The sequence below is a fragment of the Trichomycterus rosablanca genome, chromosome 14 (genome assembly GCF_030014385.1).
Source record: "Trichomycterus rosablanca isolate fTriRos1 chromosome 14, fTriRos1.hap1, whole genome shotgun sequence".
NCBI classification, from domain to species: domain Eukaryota; kingdom Metazoa; phylum Chordata; class Actinopteri; order Siluriformes; family Trichomycteridae; genus Trichomycterus; species Trichomycterus rosablanca.
In genome coordinates this window covers 33,969,610-33,989,960 of record NC_086001.1, presented here as the reverse complement: position 1 = coordinate 33,989,960, position 20,351 = coordinate 33,969,610, and the positions used below count along the sequence as shown (strand labels likewise).

The 20,351-nt window shown below is 41.0% G+C and overlaps 1 protein-coding gene and 3 non-coding genes across 4 annotated transcripts; 2 read left to right on the top strand and 2 right to left on the bottom strand.

Annotated features, from left to right (window-relative positions):
• Window positions 1-9,970: 9,970 nt before the first annotated feature.
• trnan-guu (transfer RNA asparagine (anticodon GUU)) lies at window positions 9,971-10,044 on the bottom strand. Its single transcript has one exon. It is a non-coding gene; the product is annotated as a tRNA-Asn (tRNA).
• Window positions 10,045-10,566: 522 nt separating this feature from the next.
• trnaq-cug (transfer RNA glutamine (anticodon CUG)) lies at window positions 10,567-10,638 on the top strand. Its single transcript has one exon. It is a non-coding gene; the product is annotated as a tRNA-Gln (tRNA).
• A 326-nt stretch (window positions 10,639-10,964) lies between these two features.
• trnaq-uug (transfer RNA glutamine (anticodon UUG)) lies at window positions 10,965-11,036 on the top strand. Its single transcript has one exon. It is a non-coding gene; the product is annotated as a tRNA-Gln (tRNA).
• A 7,805-nt stretch (window positions 11,037-18,841) lies between these two features.
• On the bottom strand, window positions 18,842-19,967 carry LOC134325909 (zinc finger protein 502-like; the record flags this gene model as incomplete). The annotated part of the gene is made up of 1 exon (XM_063008102.1): window positions 18,842-19,967. A coding segment is annotated over one exon (792 nt), but the record flags the coding sequence as incomplete, so codon positions are not given.
• Between the last annotated feature and the right edge of the window lie 384 nt (window positions 19,968-20,351).

Genomic DNA, 20,351 nt, shown 5'->3' with positions numbered 1-20,351 from the left:
ATTGATTTTAGAATTTTTGACACTATATATGTTTACTGTACCCATACTGTAGGACTTTATACAGTTGTATTGAATGGTACATGCCACTGGGTAATAACTACACCTCGGCTTCATGCACTTTGTAGACGCTCCCTTAGCATTTCCTTAGCATTTCAACGCAGATGAACCTCACAGTTACAAAATAACAGAAAATAAACATTTACAGAAAAAACTTTTAAACATATTTGATTGTAGTTTGTTCCTTGTTTACTGCAGAATCAGTTAATGCAGTTTCACTCATTTTTTGATGTTTATTAGCCGAGAACGAGCCGAAAGAAACTCGAATGTCAGGCGAATGTCCAAGACTTCCTGGTTTAGTTCGTGAGTGTTCTGTTCAAAACAAGTGTGTTTAAATCAAATCAACAATCTGAACTACATAAAGTAACAATACACAGTAATGTACAGAAGTGTGGAAATGTATCAACTCACCTGCGTTCATCAACTTCAATTATCAACAAAACTACAAACACAGACACGGAACAGATCCGCACTCGAACAGAACAGAATCAGATCAGTTTCACTTCTGCTGAACTAAAGGAGAGAGAGAGAGAGAGAGAGAGAGAGAGAGAGAGGGAGGGAGCGAGGGAGGGAGGGAGGGAGGGAGAGAGGGAGGGAGAGGGAGAGGGAGAGAGAGAGAGAGAGAGAGAGAACAGGATCAGAGCAGTTTCACTTCTGCTGAACTAAAGGAGAAAGAGAGAGAGAGAGATGGAACCTGGTCAGGGTCGCGGTGGGTCCTTCTTTACTTGTTAACTGAATGTAAATCAGGAACACATGCTGCACAATTATTTGAAGGTAACCAATTATCATTCAGTGTAGTTTTAAATAATACACACACATCTACTTTTTATGTATGTCTCATCCTGCAACTGTTTCCCCAGCTAACAATTTTTGGTTCCCAGAACGTTCCGGGAACGTTAGTTTTTGGTTACCAGAACGTTCTGGGAACGGATCATTTTGGTTCCTCGGGAAAGTTTTCTTTACGGAAATAGAACGTACCCATTTGGTTGTGCATTATAGTTGTGGGAACGTTCCCCTAACGTTCCCGTAACCTTAACATTATTGAAACCTTAAGGGAACCTTGTACTAACCTTTAAATTATTAAAAACTTCAGACAACCTTGCAATAACACTCCGGTAACACCGGCAGCCCGTGTCGGCTCTGACTATTTTTGAATGACTGCCCAGAATCGGGCCAAATACACTGGCCCAAATCCGGATGCCAGATCTCCGCCAACTCTCCCATAACTGGGCCGGAATAGCCCCCGCAACACTACGATACCATTTATTTACCGTTTTCTTCTCCTTTCACATCCGCATAGATAAAATAGTAGATTTATGATACAGATTAACTACAGATGCTACAGATTAACTACAGATTGTGCAGCAGAAAGTATTTTATTAAGATAATTGCAGCAAGTAGTATAATAATAATAATCAGGATATTATAAATAAGACCAATTACAAAAGTGAACCAAAATAACAGCTATATAAATACTATACATAGAAAATAACTATAATAATAATTATATCTTTTCATGGGACAACACTATAGACATGAAACTTGGATATAACTTAGAGTAGTCAGTGTACAGCTTGTATAGCAGTGTAGATTTACTGTCTTCTGAAAATAACTCAACACACAGCCATTAATGTCTAAATAGCTGCAACATAAGTGAGTACACCCCACAGTGAACATGTCCAAATTGTGCCCAAATGTGTCGTTGTCCCTCCCTGGTGTCATGTGTCAAGGTCCCAGGTGTAAATGAGGAGCAGGGCTGTTAAATTTGGTGTTTTGGGTACAATTCTCTCATACTGGCCACTGGATATTCAACATGACACCTCATGGCAAAGAACTCTCTGAGGATGTGAGAAATAGAATTGTTGCTCTCCACAAAGATGTCCTGGGCTATAAGAAGATTGCTAACACCCTGAAACTTAGCTACAGCATGGTGGCCAAGGTCATACAGCGGTTTTCCAGGACAGGTTCCACTCGGAACAGGCTTCACCAGGGTCGACCAAAGAAGTTGAGTCCACGTGTTCGGCGTCATATCCAGAGGTTGGCTTTAAAAAATAGACACATGAGTGCTGCCAGCATTGCTGCAGAGGTTGAAGACGTGGGAGGTCAGCCTGTCAGTGCTCAGACCATACGCCGCACACTGCATCAACTCGGTCTGCATGGTCGTCATCCCAGAAGGACGCTGACGCACAAGAAAGCCCACAAACAGTTTGCTGAAGACAAGCAGTCCAAGAACATGGATTACTGGAATGCCCTGTGGTCTGACGAGACCAAGATAAACTTGTTTGGCTCAGATGGTGTCCAGCATGTGTGGCGGCACCCTGGTGAGAAGTACCAAGACAACTGTATCTTGCCTACAGTCAAGCATGGTGGTGGTAGCATCATGGTCTTGGGCTGCATGAGTGTTGCTGGCACCGGGGAGCTGCAGTTCACTGAGGGAAACATGAATTCCAACATGTACTGTGACATTCTGAAACACAGCAAAAACTGGGCCTCATAGCAGTTTTCCAACAGGATAACGACCCCAAACACAACCTCCAAGATGACAACTGCCTTGCTGAGGAAGCTGAAGGTAAAGGTGATGGACTAAACCCAATTGAGCACCTGTGGCGCATCCTCAAGTGGAAGGTGGAGGAGTTCAAGGTGTCTAACATCCACCAGCTCCGTGATGTCATCATGGAGGAGTGGAAGAGGATTCCAGTAGCAACCTGTGCAGCTCTGGTGAATTCCATGCCCAGGAGGGTTAAGGCAGTGCTGGATAATAATGGTGGTCACACAAAATATTGACACTTTGGGCATAATTTGGACATGTTCACTGTGGGGTGTACTCACTTATGTTGCCAGCCATTTAGACATTAATGGCTGTGTGTTGAGTTATTTTCAGAAGACAGTAAATCTACAGTGATATATAAGCTGTACACTGACTACTCTAAGTTATATCCAAGTTTTATTTCTATAGTGTTGTCCCATGAAAAGATATAATAAAATATTTGCAGAAATGTGAGGGGTGTACTCACTTTTGTGATACACTGTATATATATATATATATATATATATATATATATATATATATATATATATATATATATATATATATATATATATATACAGTGCCTTGCAAAAGTATTCAGCCCCCTTGAACTTTTCAACCTTTTGCCACATTTCAGGCTTCAAACATAACGATATGAAATTGTAATTTTTTGTGAAGAATCAACAACAAGTGGGACACAATCGTGAAGTAGAACGAAATTTATTGGATATTTTAAACTTTTTTTAGAAATAAAAAACTAAAAAGTGGGGCGTGCAATATTATTCAGCCCCTTTACTTTCAGTGCAGCAAACTCACTCCAGAAGTTCAGTGAGGATCTCTGAATGATCCAATGTTGACCTAAATGACTGATGGTGATAAATAGAATCCACCTGTGTGTAATCAAGTCTCCGTATAAATGCACCTGCTCTGTGACAGTCTCAGAGTTCTGTTTAAAGCGCAGAGAGCATCATGAAGACCAAGGAACACACCAGGCAGGTCCGAGATACTGTTGTGGAGAAGTTTAAAGCCGGATTTAGATACAAAAAAATTTCCCAAGCTTTAAACATCTCAAGGAGCACTGTGCAAGCGATCATATTGAAATGGAAGGAGTATCAGACCACTGCAAATCTACCAAGACCCGGCCGTCCCTCTAAACTTTCAGCTCAAACAAGGAGAAGACTGATCAGAGATGCAGCCAAGAGGCCCATGATCACTCTGAATGAACTGCAGAGATCTACAGCTGAGGTGGGAGACTCTGTCCATAGGACACAATCAGTCGTACACTGCACAAATCTGGCCTTTATGGAAGAGTGGCAAGAAGAAAGCCATTTCTCAAAGATATCTATAAAAAGTCACCTGGGAGACACACCAAACATGTGGAAGAAGGTGCTCTGGTCAGATGAAACCAAAATCGAACTTTTTGGCCACAATGCAAAACGTTATGTTTGGCGTAAAAGCAACACAGCTCATCACCCTGAACACACCATCCCCACTGTCAAACATGGTGGTGGCAGCATCATGGTTTGGGCCTGCTTTTCTTCAGCAGGGACAGGGAAGATGGTTAAAATTGATGGGAAGATGGATGGAGCCAAATACAGGACCATTCTGGAAGAAAACCTGTTGCAGTCTGCAAAAGACCTGAGACTGGAACGGAGATTTATCTTCCAACAAGACAATGATCCAAAACATAAAGCAAAATCTACAATGGAATGGTTCACAAATAAACGTATCCAGGTGTTAGAATGGCCAAGTCAAAGTCCAGACCTGAATCCCATCGAGAATCTGTGGAAAGAGCTGAAAACTGCTGTTCACAAACGCTCTCCATCCAACCTCACTGAGCTCGAGCTGTTTTGCAAGGAAGAATGGGCAAAAATTTCTGTCTCTCGATGTGCAAAACTGATAGAGACATACCCCAAGCGACTTGCAGCTGTAATCGCAGCAAAAGGTGGCGCTACAAAGTATTAACGCAAGGGGGCTGAATAATATTGCACGCCCCACTTTTCAGTTTTTTATTTCTAAAAAAAGTTTAAAATATCCAATAAATTTCGTTCCACTTCACGATTGTGTCCCACTTGTTGTTGATTCTTCACAAAAAATTACAATTTCATATCGTTATGTTTGAAGCCTGAAATGTGGCAAAAGGTTGAAAAGTTCAAGGGGGCTGAATACTTTTGCAAGGCACTGTATATATATATATATATATATATATATATACAGTGTATCACAGAAGTGAGTACACCCCTCACATTTCTGCAGATATTTAAGTATATCTTTTCATGGGACAACACTGACAAAATGACACTTTGACACAATGAAAAGTAGTCTGTGTGCAGCTTATATAACAGTGTAAATTTATTCTTCCCTCAAAATAACTCAATATACAGCCATTAATGTCTAAACCACCGGCAACAAAAGTGAGTACACCCCTAAGAGACTACACCCCTAAATGTCCGAATTGAGCACTGCTTGTCATTTTCCCTCCAAAATGTCATGTGATTTGTTAGTGTTACTAGGTCTCAGGTGTGCATAGGGAGCAGGTGTGTTCAATTTAGTAGTTCAGCTCTCACACTCTCTCATACTGGTCACTGAAAGTTCCAACATGGCACCTCATGGCAAAGAACTCTCTGAGGATCTTAAAAGACGAATTGTTGCGCTACATGAAGATGGCCAAGGCTACAAGAAGATTGCCAACACCCTGAAACTGAGCTGCAGCACAGTGGCCAAGATCATCCAGCGTTTTAAAAGAGCAGGGTCCACTCAGAACAGACCTCGCGTTGGTCGTCCAAAGAAGCTGAGTGCACGTGCTCAGCGTCACATCCAACTGCTGTCTTTGAAAGATAGGCGCAGGAGTGCTGTCAGCATTGCTGCAGAGATTGAAAAGGTGGGGGGTCAGCCTGTCAGTGCTCAGACCATACGCCGCACACTACATCAAATTGGTCTGCATGGCTGTCACCCCAGAAGGAAGCCTCTTCTGAAGTCTCTACACAAGAAAGCCCTCAAACAGTTTGCTGAAGACATGTCAACAAAGGACATGGATTACTGGAACCATGTCCTATGGTCTGATGAGACCAAGATTAATTTGTTTGGTTCAGATGGTCTCAAGCATGTGTGGCGGCAATCAGGTGAGGAGTACAAAGATAAGTGTGTCATGCCTACAGTCAAGCATGGTGGTGGGAATGCCATGGTCTGGGGCTGCATGAGTGCAGCAGGTGTTGGGGAGTTACATTTCATTGAGGGACACATGAACTCCAATATGTACTGTGAAATACTGAAGCAGAGCATGATCCCCTCCCTCCGGAAACTGGGTCGCAGGGCAGTGTTCCAGCATGATAATGACCCCAAACACACCTCTAAGACGACCACTGCTTTATTGAAGAGGCTGAGGGTAAAGGTGATGGACTGGCCAAGCATGTCTCCAGACCTAAACCCAATAGAACATCTTTGGGGCATCCTCAAGCGGAAGGTGGAGGAGCGCAAAGTCTCGAATATCCGCCAGCTCCGTGATGTCATCATGGAGGAGTGGAAAAGCATTCCAGTGGCAACCTGTGAAGCTCTGGTAAACTCCATGCCCAGGAGAGTTAAGGCAGTTCTGGGAAATAATGGTGGCCACACAAAATATTGACACTTCAGGAACTTTCACTAAGGGGTGTACTCACTTTTGTTGCCGGTGGTTTAGACATTAATGGCTGTATATTGAGTTATTTTGAGGGAAGAATAAATTTACACTGTTATATAAGCTGCACACAGACTACTTTTCATTGTGTCAAAGTGTCATTTTGTCAGTGTTGTCCCATGAAAAGATATACTTAAATATCTGCAGAAATGTGAGGGGTGTACTCACTTTTGTGATACACTGTATATATATATATACAGTGTATCACAAAAGTGAGTACACCCCTCACATTTCTGCAGATATTTAAGTATATCTTTTCATGGGACAACACTGACAAAATGACACTTTGACACAATGAAAAGTAGTCTGTGTGCAGCTTATATAACAGTGTAAATTTATTCTTCCCTCAAAATAACTCAATATACAGCCATTAATGTCTAAACCACCGGCAACAAAAGTGAGTACACCCCTAAGAGACTACACCCCTAAATGTCCAAATTGAGCAATGCTTGTAATTGTCCCTCCAAAATGTCATGTGACTCGTTAGTGTTACTAGGTCTCAGGTGTGCATAGGGAGCAGGTGTGTTCAATTTAGTAGTACAGCTCTCACACTCTCTCATACTGGTCACTGAAAGTTCCAACATGGCACCTCATGGCAAAGAACTCTCTGAGGAGCTTAAAAGACGAATTGTTGCGCTACATGAAGATGGCCAAGGCTACAAGAAGATTGCCAACACCCTGAAACTGAGCTGCAGCACAGTGGCCAAGATCATCCAGCGTTTTAAAAGAGCAGGGTCCACTCAGAACAGACCTCGCGTTGGTCGTCCAAAGAAGCTGAGTGCACGTGCTCAGCGTCACATCCAACTGCTGTCTTTGAAAGATAGGCGCAGGAGTGCTGTCAGCATTGCTGCAGAGATTGAAAAGGTGGGGGGTCAGCCTGTCAGTGCTCAGACCATACGCCACACACTACATCAAATTGGTCTGCATGGCTGTCACCCCAGAAGGAAGCCTCTTCTGAAGTCTCTACACAAGAAAGCCCGCAAACAGTTTGCTGAAGACATGTCAACAAAGGACATGGATTACTGGAACCATGTCCTATGGTCTGATGAGACCAAGATTAATTTGTTTGGTTCAGATGGTCTCAATCATGTGTGGCGGCAATCAGGTGAGGAGTACAAAGATAAGTGTGTCATGCCTACAGTCAAGCATGGTGGTGAGAATGCCATGGTCTGGGGCTGCATGAGTGCAGCAGGTGTTGGGGAGTTACATTTCATTGAGGGACACATGAACTCCAATATGTACTGTGAAATACTGAAGCAGAGCATGATCCCCTCCCTCCGGAAACTGGGTCACAGGGCAGTATTCCAGCATGATAATGACCCCAAACACACCTCTAAGACGACCACTGCTTTATTGAAGAGGCTGAGGGTAAAGGTGATGGACTGGCCAAGCATGTCTCCAGACCTAAACCCAATAGAACATCTTTGGGGCATCCTCAAGCGGAAGGTGGAGGAGCGCAAAGTCTCGAATATCCGCCAGCTCCGTGATGTCGTCATGGAGGAGTGGAAAAGCATTCCAGTGGCAACCTGTGAAGCTCTGGTAAACTCCATGCCCAGGAGAGTTAAGGCAGTTCTGGGAAATAATGGTGGCCACACAAAATATTGACACTTCAGGAACTTTCACTAAGGGGTGTACTCACTTTTGTTGCCGGTGGTTTAGACATTAATGGCTGTATATTGAGTTATTTTGAGGGAAGAATAAATTTACACTGTTATATAAGCTGCACACAGACTACTTTTCATTGTGTCAAAGTGTCATTTTGTCAGTGTTGTCCCATGAAAAGATATACTTAAATATCTGCAGAAATGTGAGGGGTGTACTCACTTTTGTGATACACTGTATATATATATATATATATATATATATATATGTATACTGTATATAAACAATATAAAGAAGTAATGTTTGTTTGTTTATTAGGATTTTAACGACATGTTTTACACTTTGGTTACATTCATGACAGGAACGGTAGTTACTCATTACACAAGATTCATCAGTTCACAAGGTTATATCAAACACAGTCATGAACAATTTAGTGTCTCCAATTCACCTCACTTGCATGTCTTTGGACTGTGGGAGGAAACCGGAGCACCCGGATGAAACCTGCACGGACATGGGGAGAACATGCAAACAACACAGAAATGACCCAGACCGCCCCACCTGGGGATCGAACCCAGAACCTTCTTGCTGGATCTTGTGACCTTGGCTGATGATCTACACCGGCTGTTTGATGCTGCAGAGTAGTGTTCATAGTTTTTACTCATGTATGAGAGGTGAATAAGCAAATGTGGCTCAGTGATGGTAGTGGACACTTGAATATCTACAAAAAATACAAGGGACAATCTTTGGGTTATAAAACTATATATGATCAGCCATAACATTAAACCTCCTTGTATGTATACTCTTTTTCTATCAGCTCCACTAACCATATAGTTTACTAACCATTTACTGACTTTCCCTATGGGATTAATAAAGTTATCTATCTATAGAAGCACTTTGTAGCTCTACAGTTCCACTGTCGTCCATCAGTTACTCTGCATACTTTGTTAGCCCTCTTTTACCTTATTCTCCAATGGTCAGGACTCCCAGGACCACCTCTGAGCAGGTATTATTTAGGTGGTGGATCATTCTCAGCACTGCAGTGACACTGACATGGTGGTGGTGTGTTAGTGTGTGTTGTGCTGGTATGAGTGGATCAGACACAGCATCGCTGCTGGAGTTTTCAAATACCGTGTCCACTCACTGTCCACTCTTATATTATACACACCTGCTTTGTTAGTCCACCTTGTGGATGTAGTCAGAGATGGTAGGTCATCTGTTGCTTATTATTGTTTTACTATTATTGTTGTTGTTGTTCTTGTTGCTTATTGTAGCTTTTAAGTTAACGTTATCCACAGTATTCAATGAACTTTAATTATTTAGCAGCTGTTGTCTAATGCTAGAAACTGTTAGCCTTTTAGCTAACGTTACCTGAAGTGTTTCAGTTCAGACTACCAGTTAACCTGAAACTCACTAGATAACATTACCTAACAGTTTCCATTTCCAAATTGCTCTCTATCTTAACATTCTTCTTACATTTTACTAAGTAAAAAGTTAAGATTAAACGTTTATTTACCTCACACGAACGAACGATTCCTCTTTTTCAACGGCTCGCGTCGCACTGTTGCTATGGTGACGCTGTTCAACATGGGCCAGATGATTGTGCTAGCTGGGTTAACTTAGAAACCTTCCGGGAACGTTACCGGAACGATACTTTATACACATAAGAAATAAAACCTTATACAAGCTTTAACTAACGTTCTCTGTTAGTTTTCATAAAACCATGAGAGTACGTTAGGTTTCATAGTTTTATAGTTGGTACTTGTAAGTAAAGGTTGATCTACAAGGACCGTCTCAAGCAAAAGGCTGCTTTTTTGTTTCTACTAAAAAACTTTAAAGATCATAAGAAAACCTTCCGGGAACGTTACTGGAACGTTACTTTAAACACATAAGAAAGAAAACCTTAAGGGAACTTTTAGATAACGTTCTCTGTTAGTTTTCATAAAACCATGAGAGAACGATATAGGTTTCATAGTTCCCGGAACGTTCCGGGAACAGCGCTGATTTTTTTAACGAAAATAGAACGTTACCATAACGTTATGGGATGGTTCCCTAAAAAGAACCATAGGGGAACCAAAATCTAACGTTACGGGAACGTTCTGTGTTAGCTGGGTCGTCCCTGGGTGGGCTCGAACCACCAACCTTCCGGTTAACAGCCGAACGCGCTAACCGATTGCGCCACAGAGACGCAGGCACAGCTGTTTCATTGGACGGTACACACGGGTCACATGACTTGCTAACTTTTACAGCAGGGCAATTAAGTTTGGCAAATAAAAATAATCACATGTTTCTGACCTGAATGAGAGGGGCATTAAAAATAACTCACACTTGTCAGAGACAACGTTTGAAGCTCAGGTTAATAGGACCTGCTAGTTAGAGAAGGATCACTTGTTTGTTAGTTTAAGTCCTAAAGTGGGTTTACAGCTCCATCTACCGGCCAACTGAGTCCTGAACTTGGTGCAATTTTCCAACAGTGGAACGTTTTGTTGTGATTTTGATACTTGGGTGGCAATGTTTAACTAAAATTACTTTTATTTAGTGTTTAAAACTTCTAAATTACCTCAGTTTGTTCAATTTATTTTAATCAATTATATCAATCATGTAAGTTCAAATCACTTGAGATGTAAAAGTAAAGTCTGAAGTTGTGTGTAGTTTTGCTTTATTTACTCAGCAAATGGCGAATCATTACATTTAGTTTTTGTGGTGTCAGGGTTCCATGGTGTAATGGTTAGCACTCTGGACTCTGAATCCAGTGATCTGAGTTCAAATCTCGGTGGGACCTTACTGCTTTTATTTGGGGCCCGGTGTGAGGTCCAAGATTGAGAAACATTAGCAGTTTCAGGATGGTAGCATTCAGCGCATGTGCAGTACAACAGAGCATCGCAATTGCTTGTGCTAGTTTAGAGTCACCTTAAATGACATGTTAATTTCCATCCATTCATCCAGCTTGAATATCATAATATCACTAGTAGTGTTATAGTGTTCCACATGTGACTGCTCCATCCCAAAATATAATCGCTAATCATTGTTTACAGCGCCATCTAACAGCCAACTTGCTCTTAAATGACTAATTATTAACTTTTGGATTTAAGTAAGATCTCACTGTGTGGTTCCATGGTGTAATGGTTAGCACTCTGGACTTTGAATCCAGTGATCCGAGTTCAAATCTCGGTGGAACCTGGTTTTATTTAGGTAAAAACACTGTTATCAATGCTGAGTAGAGAATAGTGTTCCACATATGACTGCTCTATGCCGAATTGTAATACCAAAAGCAGTGGCGGCTGGTGCTAAAAAATTTGAGGGGGCGCAAACAAAACAACAAATTAAAAACAAAACAATAAAAACACAAGCCTTTAAAAGTAGCACTATCTGAACATGAATTTTGCCCTCCTTTCCTTCTGTCTTGCAAATTTCTCAATGACATTATGGTTAAAGTCAGTAATCTCAGTCACTAGTCTCTTATCCATTGACAACATGGCCAATGCATTCAGCCTGTCCTGGGTCATAGAGTTTCTCAGAAAAGTTTGAATTCTTTTCAAGGTTGACAAGCACCTTTCAGCTTCTGCTGTGGTCATGGGTGTGGTGATGAGGATCTTCAGGAGAGTGACAGTCTCTGAAAATACTTCTTCAAGATTATTTTCCATAAACATCTGGAATAGGCCCACAGCACCACAACAGGCTTTGAACTCTTCCCTGCTGTAGATAAGACTAAGCTCTGTCTTCAGCTTACCTTGATTGAGCACTGGATAGGCTTTTAAGGTGTTGCTCAGTGCATCTTCAGGAAATGCTGTCTTGTATTGTTTAAACCTGTCCCCCTGCAAGAGTGTGGCACTAACAAGGTGGTTTGTGAAGGAAAAGCGCTCACTGGTGTGTCCCAGTATGATATCACAGACCTAGAGAAGGATAAACATGAAAATTATGAAGTGATCATAATTTATTTATTTCACATCTAAATAGTTATTTTTCTATCACTGTTGAAATTTAGTCATAGATCAAGTCATAGAAATGAGTTTGCTGCCATTTTCAAGACAAAATGTGTTAAAGCATTTTTGGAACAGAATTTTTGTTGGACAGGTTTATAGAAAATTCAGGAACCAAATGTTATGAGAATTTGTTTTATTCCATATTACCCATATATTGCAGTACAGCAAGAATAATAAAATATATTGCTGACAAGCATTACACCAACATACACTGATCATTCATGCATAGCATAGAAACAGCTCTAAACAAATCTAATTGGACTGTGACTTCCACAACTCACCTCTGCAGCAATCCTTTCATGGTCTTCTACACTGAGTGTCCGACGCTTCTTTACTGGCTGACCGCTACCTTCACTGCTTTGTCCAACCATGGAATGGAGAGAATTTCTGCAAAGGAAAAAAATTACAATAACAATAATAATAACAATAATACTAATAAACAAAAGAGGAAAATGTACAACTATTACCTGATCTTTTAAATGTCCTGCTGGAACTGCTGAATGCTCTCCTTGATATAAACTGAATCTATGACCTTCTTCTGGAGTTTGGAATAGAGGAGGTCCACATGAGGCATGATATGGTGGAAAAGCTGCAGAAAGAACTTAAAATCCTGATCCTCCAGTAGCATGGCAAACGCACCTGCCTCTCTGACAGTAATGGGGTCAAAGTCACCAGAGTCTCGTATGCTTTCAAAACAGCGAATGAGGTCCTCTCTGTGTTCAAACACAGTATTGATGGTCCGGCTGTGAAAGTTCCATCTGATATTGCTGGATGCTGGTAGTCTGTGCGCCACAACTTTATCAAGAATACTTGTGCGCTTGGGTGATCTCGAAAAAAAGCTGGCAAATCCACCAAGGTTAGAAAAAAAAATTCTCACTTTGGTTATGTGAGAAGTAGCCTGCTGCATTATCAGATTGAGCTGATGTGCGTAGCAGTGGATGTAGTGTGCATTTGGGTACATGTCTTGTATCTTCTTCTGAACACCTGCAGTGGCACCCCTCATCACGCTGGCTCCATCATATGCCTGGCAGATGAGCTTACCCTTTTGATCCTCAGGAAGGATAGTTGCAAGACGTTCTTTTAGGGCTGTAGCAATGGAATCAGCAGTGGCCGACTACAAAGGGATGAACTAAAAAAATCTTTCCTGCACATTGTTTTTAGCATCAATATAGCGTAGTACAAGAACAAGCTGGCACTGCGTGGCAATATCCATTGTCTCATCTGCCTGGATTGAAAGAAAATCGCTGCCCTGGGCTTCTTTGATTATATGTTCCTTCAGAACAGACAACATACACTCCATCAAGAGAAGCAACAAAATCCACCAACCCTCGAAAAATTCCGGGATTATCTGAGCTCTTACTTTCATCATGGCCACGCAAGGCCAGCTCAAAGGCTCCACAAAATTTCACACAGTCTATTATTCTAGACAGGATGCGCCGATTTTTCGTCACCTCTTCATTGTGCCTTCTAACAGCAATCCTGTAACCTTAATCTAGCTGTTGAGCAATGCTAAGTTTTCTTTTCTTAGCTATTTTTCTGAAAGATGTTTTAAATCTCGTACCCCGGTCGTTATCCACAACGCCTCCGTGCAAGGACTTTGAAATAGCAAACAGGGAAAGCAGTAAAAGGCATTACTTAGGTCGCATCCAGCTAGCCAATTCTGTTTGTCATAACAAGAGCTGGAAAAGGCTCGGGTGTAGTCTCGTCCTCGATCACTTGCCTGTTGCTGAATTTGTAAATTGGGACGATCCGGTCCAAGCTTCTTTATCCTTTTTTTTTGTTCCAGTGAACGCTTTGTGAAAGCGTTTCTTTGTAAAGACAAGACTGAATTATCTTTCATTATGGAAGAAATGCTGCTCCAATCTGCAACTAACTGTTTAACATGAACCAAGCTGATGAACTGCAGCTGATTGATCAGTCAATAGGCTTGTTCGAGATGAACTGCGCCTCGCCTTGGTGGTCAGTGAGAGCTGCCGGTTGACATTCTTGATCATTGAGCAGGTTAAACCCAGCGTTTGTTTTCCAAATCCATAGTGGTGAATATAGATGATGGTCAGCTATATTCACCACTATGGATTTGGAAAACAAACGCTGGGTTTAAAGTGTCAAACTAAGTTTCTGTAATCTGTAAATAAATATAGTTTTACTCATCATTCATTTATCTTGTAGATTGGTGAAAAAGAAAAGTTCTAACAAACATGTTATCAAACACATATTTATGTTATTGAATAGATTTAAATATTTGTCTACAACAGTTTAAATGAATAGACCTAAACTAAGTAGCCTATTTTTCAAGACATTTCACATGAAAACGTGTGAATACATAATTCCAAATATACGGTTTGTTCAAGGTAGAATCAGTGAATATGATAAACAATGTACGTAAAAGTGTTCTAGAAATAATTAGATGGAAATTATAAAGTGCACTCAATCAGACCTTAATCATTATGGTTGTGTATATGGTAAATAGACTGCAATAATATTGTGTCAAAGTGGCTTAAAGTCCAAACTGTCTAATTATATTGTCTACGTAATGACTTAATCACATTTACCCTTCTTTAGGCTTGTTCCAAAAATACAACATTTTGTAGAGGATGTTGTCCCCCTCTATAGTCTCTCAGAATTTAGAGGTCATTTCAGACTCTCCAAAGGACAAGTGCAGGTACGATATGATAACCTTCTTTTCTCTCACTTACTATGTAGGATCTTATAAGCACCATTGGCCCTGTCTATATGAATCCACAGCAGACAAAATTGCCACTGACAAAGAGTGTCCTAGCCTGTCTCGAACCAGGAGTCATATACAGTGTATCACAAAAGTGAGTACACCCCTCACATTTCTGCAGATATTTAAGTATATCTTTTCATGGGACAACACTGACAAAATGACACTTTGACACAATGAAAAGTAGTCTGTGTGCAGCTTATATAACAGTGTAAATTTATTCTTCCCTCAAAATAACTCAATATATAGCCATTAATGTCTAAACCACCGGCAACAAAAGTGAGTACACCCCTAAGAGACTACACCCCTAAATGTCCAAATTGAGCACTGCTTGTAATTTTCCCTCCAAAATGTCATGTGATTTGTTAGTGTTACTAGGTCTCAGGTGTGCATATGGAGCAGGTGTGTTCAATTTAGTAGTACAGCTCTCACACTCTCTCATACTGGTCACTGAAAGTTCCAACATGGCACCTCATGGCAAAGAACTCTCTGAGGATCTTAAAAGACGAATTGTTGCGCTACATGAAGATGGCCAAGGCTACAAGAAGATTGTCAACACCCTGAAACTGAGCTGCAGCACAGTGGCCAAGATCATCCAGCGTTTTAAAAGAGCAGGGTCCACTCAGAACAGACCTCGCGTTGGTCGTCCAAAGAAGCTGAGTGCACGTGCTCAGCGTCACATCCAACTGCTGTCTTTGAAAGATAGGCGCAGGAGTGCTGTCAGCATTGCTGCAGAGATTGAAAAGGTGGGGGGTCAGCCTGTCAGTGCTCAGACCATACGCCGCACACTACATCAAATTGGTCTGCATGGCTGTCACCCCAGAAGGAAGCCTCTTCTGAAGTCTCTACACAAGAAAGCCCGCAAACAGTTTGCTGAAGACATGTCAACAAAGGACATGGATTACTGGAACCATGTCCTATGGTCTGATGAGACCAAGATTAATTTGTTTGGTTCAGATGGTCTCAAGCATGTGTGGCAGCAATCAGGTGAGGAGTACAAAGATAAGTGTGTCATGCCTACAGTCAAGCATGGTGGTGGGAATGCCATGGTCTGGGGCTGCATGAGTGCAGCAGGTGTTGGGGAGTTACATTTCATTGAGAGACACATGAACTCCAATATGTACTGTGAAATACTGAAGCAGAGCATGATCCCCTCCCTCCGGAAACTGGGTCGCAGGTCAGTGTTCCAGCATGATAATGACCCCAAACACACCTCTAAGACGACCACTGCTTTATTGAAGAGGCTGAGGGTAAAGGTGATGGACTGGCCAAGCATGTCTCCAGACCTAAACCCAATAGAACATCTTTGGGGCATCCTCAAGCGGAAGGTGGAGGAGCGCAAAGTCTCGAATATCCGCCAGCTCCGTGATGTCGTCATGGAGGAGTGGAAAAGCATTCCAGTGGCAACCTGTGAAGCTCTGGTAAACTCTATGCCCAGGAGAGTTAAGGCAGTTCTGGGAAATAATGGTGGCCACACAAAATATTGACACTTCAGGAACTTTCACTAAGGGGTGTACTCACTTTTGTTGCCGGTGGTTTAGACATTAATGGCTGTATATTGAGTTATTTTGAGGGAAGAATAAATTTACACTGTTATATAAGCTGCACACAGACTACTTTTCATTGTGTCAAAGTGTCATTTTGTCAGTGTTGTCCCATGAAAAGATATACTTAAATTTCTGCAGAAATGTGAGGGGTGTACTCACTTTTGTGATACACTGTATATAGGGGTATTTCAGACAGATTCAATATCACAAAATCCACTCTTGCCAAACATCTCCATGAGTTTTGTACTCACATGGCACACCACATTTCCTGGCCTTTAGGACAAACCCTGCACAATTCTTTGTTAGGCTTTCAAGCAGCTGGATTTCCAAACACTATCTGTGCAGTAGATGGATGCCACATTCATATTCAGAAGCCACACTGTGACAACCCCCTGGCATATTTTAACAGGAAACAGTTCTATTCTATCATTCTCACTGGATTTTGTGACAGTCACCGGCAGTTCACCCACATCAGTGTGGGTCATCCTGGTAGTTGGCATGATGCCAGAGCCTTTCGCCTCACAGAGGTTGCTCTTCTTTTGGAAGAAGATCCCCTGTCCATGGTCCCACAAGGGATGTATATAATTGGGGATTCAGCCTACCCTCTATTGCCCCAACTGATGAGGCCTTACAGAGACAATGGGCACTTGACAGCTAGGCAGAAGCGCTTTAATAGAAAACTAAACACTGGCCGTGTGGTCATTGAGCATGCCTTCGGCAAAGTTTAGGAGACTCCGATGCCTGCACATGAGGAATGTCCAGTCCATCAGCTCAGCAGTGTCTGTTGCATTCTACACAGTGTTTGCTTGGAGCCAGGAGACCATGGTGATGATGTGCAGGATGAAGAGGATGATGAACAACATTCATTACAACCTCACAACCAAGATGTAATTCATTATAGAGACATAATAAAAAAAAATGTTTTTGTGTCATCTTTAACTTCATGCCTTTTGGAGATAATTTTATCTTCAACTTGCTTAACTGTTCACAGTAACAGTAATTTTGACCGGGGTGCCCAAATGTTCGCATGCCACTGTATTTTATAGATGCATTGTTAAACAGTAAACTTCAGTATGCTCACCGATGTGCCCAGTATGAATCACTAATGAATAATGTGGTTAATAAGTACATTGTACAATTGTGTAGAAGTTTGTGCTTCTTAACCGGCATGCACCGTACCGAGCCAGGCGGCGATCGGTCTGCGCAGCGCCGGGTTAAGTCGAACAAGCCTACTGTTTATTCTGCTCTAGCACTGTTCTGGAAACTGCTTTTCGTGATGCCACTCCTGCTGCCTGAGTGAATCAATAAACCATTTTTAACCAGGTAAACGTATTTAAACTACAGTTACTTTTTTCTTATTCAATATTTCTTTTCCATCATTAAGTGGAACTGAAAAATTTAAATAAGATCCACATTGATCTGTGAAAAATAGTTTTTGTTTTCATTCCAGAATTACAGACCAGTGTCAGGAGGCAGGAGATCAGTAGTCAATTATGGCAGGACAAAACATTTTCTAATAAATAAAAATACTTGAAATAAAATATTGAAAAATGTGTTTTGGTGTACATCTGTTTTTTTTTCCTGTTACTGTTTTAATTGTACTCTTATTATTATTATTATTACTTATAATTATAATCAAGTATATATATATATATATATATATATTACAGAGTATTTTCATAGCAATAAGAAGCAAGAACAGTTGTAGTAGTCCCAGTGACCATTAAAGGGGGAAAACCTTTTAAAAATCTACTCCATGTTTGGCCCGATAATGGCTGTTCTGGCTAGCAGGTGGTTAAGTGCTGGCATATTGCTGGCAGTCATGGCTGGGATCCGGGCAGCCGTATACGGGCCACAGTCTAACCGTCATTCATTTTGACATCGGGCCAGATCCGGCTGCCAGATGTGGGCCGACACAAAAAGTTCCGGCATGCCAGATATTTATATCATAATTTTTTTTGCTAGCTAGGTACCCACCCAGTTCTTTACATCTATCTTCTATTGTCACTCCAGCTCAAGCCTACATACAAATACATGGACCGTGAGTTTAGTCCCATTTAACAACCATGGACACATTTGCTGACATCAGATTCAAAACCAAACTCTCATCACACAGAGGACTCGGATGGAATTTACAGTTTAACAAATACATTTATTCATCAATAAAGAAACACTTGTCTCCCGACCCCTCAGTTTGTCTTGGTCAGTTGGCCACCTCCATGATAAGAAAACACCTGAACTACCACAATAGTATTTATTTATTTTTAAATGTAATTTTAAAACATGTCAGTGCAGTCTGTATTAGGATTTATATGAACTGGGTTTTATGCACTAGAAGATGGTGGGATAATTAAACGTAAATATGAATATTTCTTTTTACAAAGGAGTTTAGCTACCACTAATTTGGTCTATAGATAAACACAAAGAACAAAGACTCATGATGATAGAACAATGCAACACTGTTCAGTCCACAGCCCTCCATTCACACCTTCTCATGTACATTCTGGTTGAGGACGGTTCATTATTTGCTAAGTGGAAATCATCTGAAGACTAGAATTTTGGAGTGTAGATCTAGAAGTGTTAAAGTAAGAGGCTATTCATTTATGAAAACTTCAAAAACACCATAAAGACCAGGGTAAAATTCTTCCACTTGAAAGTAAAAGTTGTTCTGTGTTTATTAAAGTACATTAAACTTGAATAAAGAATAAAAACAGATTCAGATCTGAGGTTGGTACATTACACCACATTACATTTGATGATTAATGATCATACTCATACCATCATGTACATTTGATAATTGAAGTAGAACAGTTCTAGTGTATATTAGTAAAAAATGACCGTACTGGTGTCTATTAAAAATGCTGCTTCCAGTAAAACTTCCTCCACACTATAAGCAGCAATATGGGTCGTTCTCTTATGTGAATGCGCTGGTGTGGTGTACTTAAAGGATATTCCTTTCACTAAAGTTTTTACAGACAGTAAACGGTGATACGACCTCTCTCCTGTGTGAATGCGCTGGTGTTGTTGGAAAACATAATGTGCAATTAAAACAATTCCCACAGTCTTAACAGTGATGTAGTTTCTCTATGTGAATACGCTGATGCTGTTTGAGATTATTTTCATGAGCAAAAATCTTTCCACACTCTGAGCAGTAATATGGTTTCTCTCCTGTGTGAATACGCTGGTGTTTTTGAAGGGTACCATGTTCAGCAAAACTTTTTCCACACTCAGTGCAGTTATATGGTTTCTCTCCTGTGTGAATACGCTGGTGTTTTTGAAGGGTACCATGTTCAGCAAAACTCTTTCCACACTCTGAGCAGTGATATGGCTGCTCTCCTGTGTGAATACGCTGGTGTTTTTGAAGGGTACCATGTTCAGCAAAACTCTTTCCACACTCTGAGCAGTAATATGGCTTCTCTCCTGTGTGAATACGCTGGTGTTTTTGGAGGTTAACTTGTTGAGCAAAACTCTTTCCACACTCTGAGCAGTGATACGGCTTCTCTCCTGTGTGAATACGCTGGTGTACTTTAAGGGCACTACTTTGAGTAAAACTCCTTCCACATTCTGAGCAGTGATATGGTTTCTCTTCTGTGTGAACATGCTGGTGTACTTTAAGAGCATTACTGTAAGCAAAACTCTTCCCACACTCTGAGCAGTGATATGGCTTCACTCCTGTATGAATACGCTGGTGTTGTTGGAGATGACTCTGCGTAGTAAAACTCTTCCCACACTCTGAGCAGTGATATGGCTTCTCTCCTGTGTGAATGCGCTGGTGTTGTTTGAGATTACTCTGCGTAGTAAAACTCTTCCCACACTCTGAGCAGTGATATGGTTTCTCTCCTGTGTGAATGCGCTGGTGTCGTTGGAGATGACTCTGCTTAGTAAAACTCTTCCCACACTCTGAGCAGTGATATGGTTTCTCTCCTGTGTGAATACGCTGGTGTTGTTTGAGATGACTCTGCCTAGTAAAACTCTTCCCACACTCTGAGCAGTGATGAAAGTTCTTCATGTTTATGCTTTGATAAGACTGTAGAAACTGTTTCCTTGGAAAGCAACAGAAACAAAGTAACAAGTCAATTAATTAGAATTACTTTTACTACATTAATTCCACAATAATATTAAACTCATCACCTAGTAATAAAAACATTAAATTCACTTCACGTCTAAGTGAGAATCTGAATTAAGGGAACATCAGAATAAAATACTTATAAATACAGCAGATATGAATAATTAAATAATT